The 12,929-nt window shown below is 35.5% G+C and overlaps 1 protein-coding gene and 1 long non-coding RNA gene across 2 annotated transcripts; one reads left to right on the top strand and one right to left on the bottom strand.

Annotated features, from left to right (window-relative positions):
- The first annotated feature begins 543 nt into the window (after nt 1-543).
- LOC146922164 (E3 ubiquitin-protein ligase SINA-like 10) lies at nt 544-12,927 on the top strand. The gene is made up of 3 exons (XM_085715248.1): nt 544-627; nt 11,738-12,370; nt 12,688-12,927. The coding sequence occupies exons 1-3, from the start codon at nt 547-549 to the stop codon at nt 12,916-12,918; spliced, it is 945 nt and encodes a 314-aa protein (XP_085571374.1). The 5' UTR covers nt 544-546; the 3' UTR covers nt 12,919-12,927.
- On the bottom strand, nt 1,149-4,920 carry LOC146922165 (uncharacterized). The gene is made up of 4 exons (XR_015012385.1): nt 4,527-4,920; nt 2,992-3,055; nt 2,790-2,875; nt 1,149-1,571 (listed from the first exon to the last, which is right to left on the bottom strand). It is a non-coding gene; the product is annotated as an uncharacterized LOC146922165 (long non-coding RNA).
- Nucleotides 12,928-12,929: the final 2 nt, after the last annotated feature.

Here is a 12,929-nt window from a genome sequence, read left to right as displayed (position 1 = left end):
TAACGCTCGTTTTCTATTTTTTTTTCACTGATAGATACATGTTTGGGCGGCAACATTATACCATAAAGTAATGAAACAAAACGAATAGAATGATAGCACTTGAATCGTGTTCGTCGATGAAGCTATATGCAATCTTCGTGAAATATTTTCAAAATTTTCTTTTAGCTATATGAAACGATCCGTAAAAAATAAAAAGATTTCGAATAGATGCACATTTTCAAAAAATAAAATAAATAGTAAATAGAATTGGAAAAGATATGCACATTTATTAACACATTTTCGCTATGCGTGTCAATTGGCTTTAAAACGGAGGAAAGGAATCGGTAGAGGCTAAAACCATCGAATGCAACACATGCATCTAGCACGCGGACTCTACAATTTCTCTGTGAGTGTTTTTCTTGAATGTTATTTTCAGCAGCAACTACATTATTTTCTTTACTAGAACAACTTGATAATTTTTTTAGTCAAAAATATGATTTTGAATATTATATAAGAAAGTTTTAATGGATTTTAAATAAACTTTGATTTGATTAGTGAAAAGGTGTAATGGAGCCTCTGATGTTGTCCAACCCAAAATTGCTTGATTGCTGCAATTGTTCTCAGCCCTTAACTATTCCCGTCTTTCAGGTATGCATTTTATTTTCTTTTTATTAAGTTATTTTGACATTTGCAAATTTTCAAATGTTTTTTATGTTAAAAATGTTGCATGGTGAAGGATACTTGGTTGTTCTTTTGAACTGTTTACTTTTTTTGTTGTTTAAATGGTGATTATCTATGAATTCTTTATTGTTGTACTTTTTTTATTGCAAAAAGTTTTAGCTCGACACTAGTACAGAAAACACTTTTTAAGTGGGGTGAAAATGACTTTTTAAGTCGGTTGGGGGATCCCACTTATAGGTGGCCGACTTAGTTACTATTTTGATTTTAAGTCTAACTTTATCCGACTTAAAAAAGTTTTATTAAGTCAGATCACCCCACTTAACAAGCTATTAATTAAGTCGGTTCATCCCACTTAAAAAGTACTCAAAAAGTGTAAAAAAAAAAATCCGTTCAACCATTTTTTTAGTTTCTTCCATATTATACATGATTATAAAACATAATTTCATAAATTAATCCAAAATTACATTCACAACCACTAATATAAAATATCATTGAACCAAATTTCATATTGAACACTAAACAAATTCAAAGTTACAAAATCATTCATTAATACCATTAAACTATATTGTTTCACAGACACTGCATGTTAGGCAACAAGGTTAGAGTCATTTCTAAGCAACGTTTAGCTCTAGATTGAAACATCACACACACAAACACAGAGACACTACATCACGTTGATAGTCCTGGCATGTCCAATATGTTGGTGATTACCACCTCCATGGGGATATCCTCAAGTGGAATTATAGCAAAACCAGCAAACCTTAGGCCAGTAGTTTCTCTTCATCCTAAACTTATGGTAAGCATTCCCAGTCTACATTGGCTTCTCAATTCTTCCACCACCAGCAACTTTCCCACTCATTGCCCTGCAATCACTTGGAAAAATCTTCTTGGCAACAGATGGGAGCTTGACCCTGTACCAAGCCAAATTCAACATTATTATTCCAATTCAAGTCAACAGACAAATAATCAAACAAAACCCTAAAAGGTGTCATATAGATCATATCAATTGCAAGAGATACTTACATGTGTCATAATGCTTATATTCATGATTTCCATTCAATTTAGCAATCATGACACAGATATTCAGAGTCCGGAAGGGTTTGCGTATGATTTGGGAGGTTGCCATTTGGGTGATTTGGAAAGCGAGGAATGAGCGTATTTTTAATAATGTGGTAGTAACGTGGGAAGAGATAGTGGAGCAGGTGAAGGTGGTGTCTTGGAGGTGGATTCTTGGGAGAACGGCAATTCCGGTTTGTATGTTTTATGAGTGGAGTTGGAGTCCACGGGATTGCTTGTTTCGCTAAGGAGTTGCTGCCTCCTATCTGTTGTTTTTGTACCAGCTGGGTGGGATGTCTGTCTGAGGTAGCGCTGCTGAAGCTGCTGTCATGACAGTCCAGCAGCTGTTGCTGCTGTTCTCAGGCAGTTTTTGGCTGCTGTTTGGGGGTCCCTTTCCTCCCCTTCGATTGTTTTTTGGGGGTCTTTTGGTTGGGCCGCTTGAGGCATAGATATGGGACTGAATTTTGGTGTTTTGTATTAGATTTCAGGGTCATAGCTTAAGCCATTTATTTGTGGTTTATGGTTGTTTTTGGTTTTTTAGCCTCCCATCGCTTCTTGCGTTTGGTTTTGGGTGAGGTTACGCCTATATGCGGCATCTTTATTATTTGTCTTCCACCGTCTCTTAGCGTCTTGCGAGCGCTTCGGTTTATTAATAATATTTTCCGATTAAAAAGAAATTGGAGTTACACAATCACAACAATTGATACAAACTTAAAAAATGAAACAATTTTTTTATGCTTCTAATTAGCGATGTAAGTATAATCAAATACAAAGCAAACCACTACGAACACATATTGCAACAACGACATATTAAATTTTCCTGTCAATTAGCATATATTGAGAGCAAAAATAGATTTGTTCTGCAGAAAGAACATAATCCATTAACTACAAGAAAATTGACATAATTGTAATATTTAAGGCAAAGCTAAATGTCAAAAGCAAGTACACCGACAAAAAATTAATAGAAATAATTGTAATAACAACATACATCACTATAACATCACATTGTTTAATGAACATGCAAGAAAAGAAACCAAGTCTTTTTAACAATTGAAGAAAAGATTGCGACAGACCTTAATCATTCAAATCAATGGGAAGGGTAACTTTTGGCTTGAATTCCCATTTTATGCCAGTCAGTTTCTTGCCCTTCGATCTTCCCCTAAAAAGGCAGAGTAATAAAATAATTCAGTGGGCATTCATTAAAACTAAAAAAGTGGTAACACGACGAATGTAATTGTTGTCAATAAATAGATGACAGTTTAGTACTGCGGATACCTGTCCTTTTGCTTTTCAAGATATCGCTGCAGCGACACTTTTCTGCTTGCATGACCCTCTACATCTTTTATAAAAACAAATAAATATTACCGATACTTAGGTTCTCATAATTTGAGGTATGGAAGCTTGATACAGGGCTTTCAGTTTAAAAAGAAATTATTCTCTGTGGCTCTTGGAAATTCTTGTAGCTTAAGTTCAATATATACCACCATGTCAGTGCAGGTTAAGCATCATTATCAGTTACATATCAAGTATTTTATATTCTACCAATTTAATACATACATAAAAGCCTTCGTCTAATACACCACTGCTATAGTACATTATGGTAAAACCCACAAGATTTCTTCATATTTCGTTGCTTTAAGAATTACAAAGAACAAGTTCTTTAGCCAGGTAATATACCGGTGCACATGCTGCCCAAATACATAAATCGCTATCAATCTAGGGTGAAAAAACACAACACGGGTATGAAAACTGGTATTCACAATCATACATATTTTGTACGTGCATGGAATCTTTTGAGGGGACAAAACTACCGTAATTGCTGAATAGTAACAACAGTACTGACACATGATCAATTTATAATTACATTGACATATATATATATATATATATATATATATATATATATATATATATATATATATATATATATTGTAACATAGGTGAAAATCTAGAAATACTCATGCACTAAAAGTAGCAATTTTACTGGAAGACATGCATGATGGTTAAAAATGGCATGAAGCTCGTGAATTCCAAAGTGGGGCTGACATCCAAAACTAAGGTAGAAAAATAGTAGTAACTTTACAACCCAAGGAAAATAGTAACAATAACAGTAAAAGCCTTTTCCACTGGATAGGATAGGAACCAGGGATCAAATGGTGTATTGTGTTCTGTCAATAACAACTCTCTAAAGTCAAGTACGTGAATTTTGCATTTCTTTATTTTAAAGATCACTATAGCATGACTTGGAATGCCAAGAAAAAAAAACAAAGGCCCACTTAATTGGAATCATCTGTAAATCTACCAAAGAGAACACAAGATAAAATTCTAGAGCAGGCTGCAAAAGTTTAAGCACCTAATTGTCCCTACCAACATCACGAGTTGTGCTTACTTTCTCCCTGTATTGCAGAGGGTATTCCAACATCTTATCGGTAAAACCAAATTTGGAACACCAATCATGAAGTTAAAGATCTTCAGTTCCTGACTAGATACCATAATTTTAAACGAGTAAAAATGTCGAGTTTGTTCATCTACTAGATGCATGGACTCAATAACTTTAATTCAAAAATCCTACGAAGCACAGCGTGCTAACTAGACAATAGAGGATCCTAATTAAGTCATCAAATAATTCAAAACCCTAACCCTATATAACAAACGAAAACATCTTCTAACAGAAACTGAATCCAATTCCAATATAATTGATTAACATGGTTCCTCTAATCTTCTAAAACAAAGGAAAATAATTTTTTACTAACTTAACAGCGAGATCGAAATTGAAGTCGTAAAACAAAGAAGAATTAGAGAAGTGTTACCTTTGTACGATTGTCAAGATTAAGAAAGAGTGAACTAGACGGCGTGAAACTCCATGGGTGTGACAGTGGAAGAGAAGTGACGTCGAGAAGCTCGATGTGTGTGACAATGAAGAATCAGTGGATTGAAGCTCAATTGAGAAGGTTTGGTGAAAGTGAATCGGTGATTGAGTAGCTCGATTGGGAGATTCAGATGGTTAGGGTGTGGAGAAGGTTTGGAGAAGCTCAATTTCAGAAGGATTGGATTTGGAGATGATTCAATTGATTCAGAAACTCTTTTTGAAGAAATCATCGTTGGCTCTTCTCTTCAGAAACTTGGCTCGATTTGATTCAGATTTTTGGGGTTTGGAGAAGGTTTGGGGTTTTTCTCTCGATTGGGTTTGGTAAGCGGGATAAAGGTTTTGGTGAAATTTTGGTTTGGCTTAATTTTAAGCAAAATAAATACTTTTTAAGTGGGGTCAAATGATTTAATATCTATTGAAGCAAAAAAACTTACCCTTACACAAGTTTTTAAGTCATGTGGATAGGGGTGGACATCGGGCGGGTATGGGCGGGTTCGGGCCCAAAGTGCCAGCCCAGCCCAACCCGAAGGGTTCAAACCACTAGCCCAATTGTGCCCAAAACTAGTAAGCGGGTAGTTCGGGTTCGGTTTATCGGGTTGCACGGGTTATCGGGCAGGTACATACGGGTTGGACCTTATCTGGCCCAACATGATTTTGAAAGCCCAATTGCATTTTTTTGATTTTTTTTTTTAAAATTGCTGTTTTGTTTATTTATAAAAATGAGGTCTGTCTGCCTAGTTTACATAGATTTGTTGGATTTTTAAAACATACAGGATCAATTGTTGACCATATTTCAAGTTATCAAACACAACAATGACATTAAAATTTGTACTTAGAATAAAACTAACAAGTTAAAATTATCAATACAACACCCAATACATATAATGCAGGATAAGAGATGCATAAATAACATTGCAGACCATTGTAAAGATTTAAATTAGTACAGTCATCCAGATGGAAAAGAAAAGTCGGTAGTATCAGCTGTAGCAGCATTATGCATTATATAATGCAGTGTTTGTCAATGATTCACACTCAGAGAGTTCCCACTTTTTGTAAAGATTGGCATTGCAGTGCTAATGTAGTTAAGCTATCCTGCTTTTGCAGTGCTAATTTCTGCATAACCACAAAGGTCATCATTGAGGGCTATACTATACAATATGAGAATGTGGAGTTAAAAAAGACATGATTACAGGACATACTTGAAGTGAATTTCAAGTGATATTGATCCGGTACAGAGCAGTTAGACACTTGTATAGAAGTAAACGATATAGCTCTCAAGTTCAAATCTGCTAATCTGCCATTGTTCAATATCGAGTTAATTCAAATGGAACACCATCTACACAATAAAAAACAAGACATTAGATAAACTATAATTATACAACCAGAATAAATAAAATAAACTTGATAAAATACTTACATCATCCAGAGTAAAGTGGATCTTGATGCTTTGCGATTCAAAGCAAATTTGCACATCAATAGAGAGCAATGGCAGGCTTAACAAAAGCTGCAGATACAAAAATAGTAAGCCAAACGCATAAAAATGATGAAAATATTCATACCAATTCAAACCACAAGACTTTGAGCAAAAATACCTACATATTATCAACAAATGAAAATCACAAGCTGCTCAATTTTACTCAAATTAATCTTCTGGTTCTGCATAATCAAAATTAGATGTTATCAATATTCAACCAAAAGAAGAGAAAAGCCAAAGGCCCCTTGTTTCAAAAAGACACATACTGGCGTCAAAACCAACACAATACTCATGCTGCTACCAGCCACAAACAGACCCACTAAGCAGATAAAAACTCCCACAGAATTAGGACGTAGCAGAAGCAGGTTGTCATGGTAATGTTGAATCCAGCCAGGTACAAGATTCAGGGACAGGAGAGCAAACAAATATATCAAATAGTCACTCACCGGCTGCTGAGATTCCATTCGAGCAAATATGCCTCCTGGTCATTTTCCCCGTTATTGGAAGAGATACACCCCTTCACACTGTTGCTGAAGCTTCTGAGAATTCCAGTCGTGATGCAGGTCAAGTGAGTCCAATAGCATAGCAGCAAGGGAATAGTGATGCTGTAATGGTAAAAACAGCTACAAAATAGTCTTTGTGATAACAAAATAGAAAAATATAATTAAGATTTTATAGTAAACAAAATCAAGCACAACTGTGTAATAAAAAAAAACAATAAATTGAGATTTTATACCTCCAAAGCTGCTCATAATCACAAAAGTTATGCTGCTACTAATGCTCAAAAAGTCACAACATTATGTGATAACAAGGTTGGTGTCGTCCAAAAAATACATTCCTATCCCACTTCTAAATATATTCATAAGGCAACAACACTGCATAATAAAATAGATATGTTAGGATTTCAACATGAGTAAATATTATCAGATTAAAAGAAGGTTAATAATATACCTATGACAAAAAGTTGTTATGCCACCCCAAAAAATCAAAAGCTACAAGAAAAACAGAGTATTAGACAATATTGAACAAAAACTAAATTGCTTCAAACCGTAAAAAAGATTAACATAAAAATATGTAAACTTACATCCAAATGCATCATACACAGCCAGGTGGCTGTGATGATGAGCTACCAGCAGCAGCTGCATTTTGAGATCCTTCTCCAACAGACATTTTTTGAAACTCTGCACATATTCAAGAATACAATTTTTCAGAATCATTTAAATTTATTATATGGTTGTTGTTTAGCAATAATAAAAAATATTTCACCTGCTATAATGTCTTCAGAAAGCTCAGTTTCCTCCATAAGTTGCAAGTCTTTAAAGTAAGTGAACGACGGTTTCAACCAATTTTGGGTACAGATTAATGCCTCTGCCATTTCTTCCTTTAGAGAGGTCCTGTAGGTTTCTATGACTCTCCCCCCTGTGCTGAAAGCACTTTCTGAAGCAACCGTAGACACCGGTATGGCCAAAATATCCTTTGCCATGGTAGATAAAATGGGATATTGACTTGAATTATTTTTCCACCACACAAGAATGTCAAAATCTTCAGTACGCTTGACACACTTGCTGTTAATATACCCATCAAGCTCATTCTGTAGGTCAATTGAGTTTTGCTCCTCCAAATGTTGGTCAAAAGCACTGGCCCTTGCCAAAGCTGAAGGGCGCCGGGCAGCAACAGCTGTATTGGTTTCAACATGGGTAATTGTTTCTCCACCACTAGCACGTGGTTGTGCATTGTTGACAGTTTGGTTATGGGCATTCTTATACCAAAAATATAGTTTATCTAGATTCTCCCTAATAGATTTAATTAACTCTTTGGCGAACACAGGTCTATCATAATACATGTCATTATTAAAAACCCACTCAATATATCTCAACTTGTATCGCGGGTCAAAGATGGTGCCAAAATACAAAAGATTGTTCATGTTAGCAATGTTCTCCCAATATTTGTTGTACTTAGCCATCATTTCCATACCCACACTTGCAAAAATTGAGTTTAAGTCCATAGTGGCACGCTTCAGCTCAGCATAGATTGAGGAAATTTGGTGAAAGGCTGTATGTATACTCACATGTTGGGAGGTTGAAAACAATTTTGTTGCCTCATAAAACAACTCTAAAAAAACACAAAAAGCCCTTGCATTCTCCCAATCATCACTCGTTGGTGGACCAGCAGGTCCAAAGTATTCCCTATAACTAGGATCTTCGTCTTCAAGCTTTTCAAAAGCTACTTGAAAAGGTACAGCACTACCTAGCATAAACAATGTTGCGTTCCAACGAGTTGAAACATCAAGAGACACTAGTTTTTTAGATGTTATTCCAGCAAATTCAACACACTCTTTGAACTTGGCAGCCCTTTGAGGAGAAGATTTTACAAACCTAACAGCATCTCTGACACTAGTAACGGAAGTATGTTTTTCTTTCAAACCATCCAAAACCACCAAGTTCAAGATGTGTGAACAACACCTCATATGGAAATAAGACCCATCACCCATCAGCCCATTCATTGTTTTAATCTTTTTTTTCAAATATGTCACGGCTACATCATTAGCTGATGCATTATCAACAGTTATAGAGGACACACATCTAATCCCCCAATCCCTTAACACCTCTTCAATCTTCCTACCTACAGTCTCACCCTTGTGGTTTGGGATTACAGCGAAGCTGATTATTCTTTTTTGATACTTCCAATCATTATCCACAAAATGTGCCGTAAGGGTTAAGTAGTTAAGGTTTTGAAGAGAGGACCAACAGTCGGTAGTAAGTGCTACCCTATTGCAGTCAGATTTAAAGAAAGCTTTTAATTTTAGTTTTTCATCCAAGTACAACTGAAAACAATCCCTGGCAATTGTCCTCCTAGAAGGAATAATAAACAAAGGCTGCATCGTATTACTGTAGTGTTTAAATCCTTCTCCCTCAACTGTCCTAAATGGCTTCTCATCTAAAACTATATAAACTGCCAAAGCCTTCCTACAAGCAAGCTGGTTAAATCTAGAGCTAACCGGAACCAAACTAGAACCCTCAACAGCTGGATATGAAAGAATGGTTTGGTTGGGACCATTTTTTAGAAGACATTGAAGGATATGACATTTATCCATATGTTTGTTCAAGTTGGTGGTACCATGAGTCTTAGGGTTACACAGGTATCTTTGGTGACAATGTTTACAAGCAGCATGACATAGGATTTAAAAGTGTCGATCAAAGACATTAATAAACAAAGCAAACATGAGCATAAAAAACTCAGCAGACATAGGATTTAAAAGTCATGAATAAATTTAACTAAGTGTGCATAGAGACATGGATAAAGTCAACAAACATGAGCATAAACGACTCAGCAGCCATAGGCATTAAAAATCATGCATAAATTTAACAAAGTGTGCATCAAAGTCATGAATAAACTCAACAAGCATGAGCGTCAACAATTCAGCAGTCATACAATATACACAAATGACAAGGCAACATCATATACTTACAATGCCCTCCTTGCTCATTAACTCCTCCACTTGCTGCAGTCCTTGCACCTGGACTTTGAATGTTATTAGCCTCTTGATTCATCTTTTCTAGACATAATATCAAAAGATAAGTTAGCGGTGAAACAGGAGTTACTAAATATGACAAAGTTGAGTGCAGGAACAAGTATTGCACCGTATGATTGACTCATCCAGAAGTTATTTAAAATTACAGAAGCAAAAGTACATTGCTCATTTAACTTGAGAACAATATATCACAAATGCAAACCAAACGGATAAACAACCTAGAATATTCACAGATGGTGACCTGAAAAGGGCAAATAACTACAACAAACTCAAAGATCTTACAACAAGATCATCCTAGTTGCAGGTCTTATAAAAGCATTGCCATAAATTTAAAAAACCAGCAGATACATTCAGCATCTCAGTTCAAGCAAGATAGGTAAATGATTTGCAGCTCTTTTCATAATAATAACTACAAATAGAAGATACATAGAAATATCTTTAATAATTATTATCAAAGGTTAAATGAAGGTATCTTTAATAAAAGGTTGACTCAGTTAAAAGAAATACAACCTTTGAATTTAGCCTATAATGTTATTACAACCTATTATTATTATTATTATTATTATTTTAGACAGGATATTAAGAGTTTTCATAACAATAGTTTATTTACTTTTTATATAACATAATTGAAAGAACAAAAACCAACCTTCAGTTCAGATTTGAAGCATACGCGGACCAGACCAGTTGAAGCATACGCGGACCAGACCAGAGATGTGAATCATGAAACAAAAACAAAAGCAAATAGTCAGAAACAATAAATCAAGATAAAAAATTCAAATAGTAACAAGATAGAGAAAAACAGTTCAGTAGAGGGTTTAAATTCAAATATGGAAAATTAGCTACCCAAGAGAAATGGAATTAAAAATGGAACTTAGCATATTATGCACATCACCGTATTAAAAAATGGAACTTAGCATATTATGCAGTGCACATCACCGTATTCAAATAGTAACAAAATTGGAACTTTTTGTTTTTGTTTCATTATAAATACGCCAATTGCATCAGCTCCTTAAACTTGAGAAGAATCACCAGGCCGTAGAAACAATAAAAATACAAACATAAAATACAGCAGATCTTACCTTTAAATTTGAAGCATATGCAGAGCATGGATGTGAATCATGAAACAAAAACAAAAGTATTTGGTCAGAAACTCATAAACCCTAAATAAAAATAAAAAATTACAAAGAATAGAAACATTAATATCTAACCTTTAGATCTGAAGCATATGCAGGGCAGAGACGTGATTCATGAAACAAAAAATAAAAACAGTCACTCACACTCCTAAATCGAAAAAAAATAAGAAAAAATGACAAAGATTAAAAAGAGAAAATCTAACCTTTGTGCAAACTGAAGCAATTCCTCTCGCTTCACCTAAAGAACAAGGTAAACATATAAGAACTTACTAGATGCGTGAATAGCAATGAACACACAAAAAACCCACATCTATATACCTAAGCACAAAATTCACAAGATAAACTCTAGGAGATAAAAAACTGTAGTTTAAATTGAACTATAAAATGTTAGTGGATCTGCCTCCACTTTTTCTAGGTGTCTTGACAGAGAAAGGAGTAAAACAAAGGAAAGGAATCAAGTTGGAAAGTGGTGATTCATGTTGGTAGGAGGATTTGATGGTGAGGTGGTGGTGGTTAGAAGCGGCGGCGGCACTATGGTATGAAGAGGAAGCTGAAACGTGAAAGAGTGAGGTGAGGCGAGTGAGGTTTTTTTGTAGAAGAAATGAAATGAATGAGTCTCAGATCTAGGGTTAGTGAGGTTAGTGAGACATAAAGGTAAAACGACGTCGTTTTACTAATACATATACGGGCGGGTTCGGGTACCCGCGGGTGAAGGTCCTTCACCCGCCTCTGCCCATGTCTACCCTTCTGAACCCGCATTTACGACCCGTACGACCCGCAGACCCGCTTGAACCCACTCAGCTCGGGTTTTTTTTTCGGTTTTTTTCGGGTTGGGCCGGGTCGCGGGTCCTTGTCCACCCCTACATGTGGATACCCGGCAACTTAAAATCCCTGTATTATTGGAATTGAAGAAAATAAAGAAAAAGGGAACATATGTTTTATATTATTTTATTTTATTCCAGCAAATGGTTCATTGTCTAATTTGATTATTTTCTTTTTTTGTTGCAATACAGTGTGACAATGGTCATATTGTTTGCTCTACCTGCTATCCTAAACTTGGGAACAAGTGTCACAAGTGCTCGTTGCGTATTAGCTCAAAATGTTGTAAAGCCATTGAGAATCTATTGCTATCTATTGAAATGTCATGTCCGAATGCTAAACATGGTTGCAATGGGAAAATAAGTTACGTTGGAAAGAGGAAGCATGAAGGAGAATGCATTCATGTGCCATGTTATTGCCCTGTTTCAAGTTGTGCCTTTGTTGCATCATCAGAAATGTTGTCTAAGCATTTCAGTGATAACCATGGGCATACTCATATCAAATTTTGTTATGGTCACTCCTTCATTGTCTTCTTCAAGTCTAATGATGAAACCATTGTTTTTCAAGCGGAAAGTTGTGGCAAACCATTTATTCTCAATAATAGAACTACACTTTTGGGAAATGCTGTCAATATTTGCTGCATTGGTCCAAACTCTTCTGAGTCTGAATATGATCTATTGGCTTGGTCTGAGATGTGCAAACTGAAATTACAGTCTTTTGTGAAGGATGTCCAACGTGTTACTTCAGCAACTCTTTTATCAGAGTTCCTTGTGATTTCATTTGGTTCTTCTGAACCTCTCAAGCTAGAAATTTGCATAACCCCTATGGTACCTCTCCTACCTCCTTTTCTTTTCTCTGCTTTGTTTTTTTCTTCTTGATATTGAAGTTTAACTATTTTCCTCTATATTTTGAATTTATACTCTAGCATTTTATCTGAAACCCGTCAGTTTTTCAAATGCGAAAAAAGGTTGTTCAGGTTTTATAATTTTGTATCAGTTCTTGAAGTATAAGTATCAAATTTTCTTTTATTTGATTTGATCTTGAATTTCTTTTTCCCTGTTGTGCTGTAATAAATTTTGCAAGGGGTTGTGTTTTCTTTCTGTTGCTTTAATCATTGATTAATGTGTTGGCAATTGCGGTGCAGATGTCAATTTTCATATGGTACATGACTAGAAAGCGTTTCCCCATGAGGGTTAATAGTTCAGACACAATAGACAATCTGAAGGAGAAGATTCTTGACGAGGAAAATATCCCAGTGCACCAACAATCTTTGATCTTTGCCGGTAAGCGACTAGAGGACGGCCGGTCCCTTGCCGATTACAACATCCGAGATAAGTCAACTATTTACCTCGTTCGACTAGTCATTGGGGACTAGATGACCACCGC

The sequence above is a fragment of the Medicago sativa genome, chromosome 5 (genome assembly GCF_051527215.1).
Source record: "Medicago sativa cultivar Bolivia chromosome 5, Bolivia_mono, whole genome shotgun sequence".
Classification (NCBI taxonomy): domain Eukaryota; kingdom Viridiplantae; phylum Streptophyta; class Magnoliopsida; order Fabales; family Fabaceae; genus Medicago; species Medicago sativa.
The sequence above is the reverse complement of the archived record's forward strand: the minus strand, read 5'-3'. Positions and strand labels throughout refer to the sequence as shown.

What these genes read in the sequence shown, in the direction of transcription:
- LOC146922164 (XM_085715248.1), top strand. Translation starts at nt 547, where the DNA reads ATGGAGCCTCTGATGTTGTCCAACCCAAAATTGCTTGATTGCTGCAAT. An exon ending in TAACTATTCCCGTCTTTCAG is followed by an intron (nt 628 to 11,737) that starts GTATGCATTTTA and finishes GTTGCAATACAG; the next exon opens with TGTGACAATGGTCATATTGT. An exon ending in AAATTTGCATAACCCCTATG is followed by an intron (nt 12,371 to 12,687) that starts GTACCTCTCCTA and finishes ATTGCGGTGCAG; the next exon opens with ATGTCAATTTTCATATGGTA.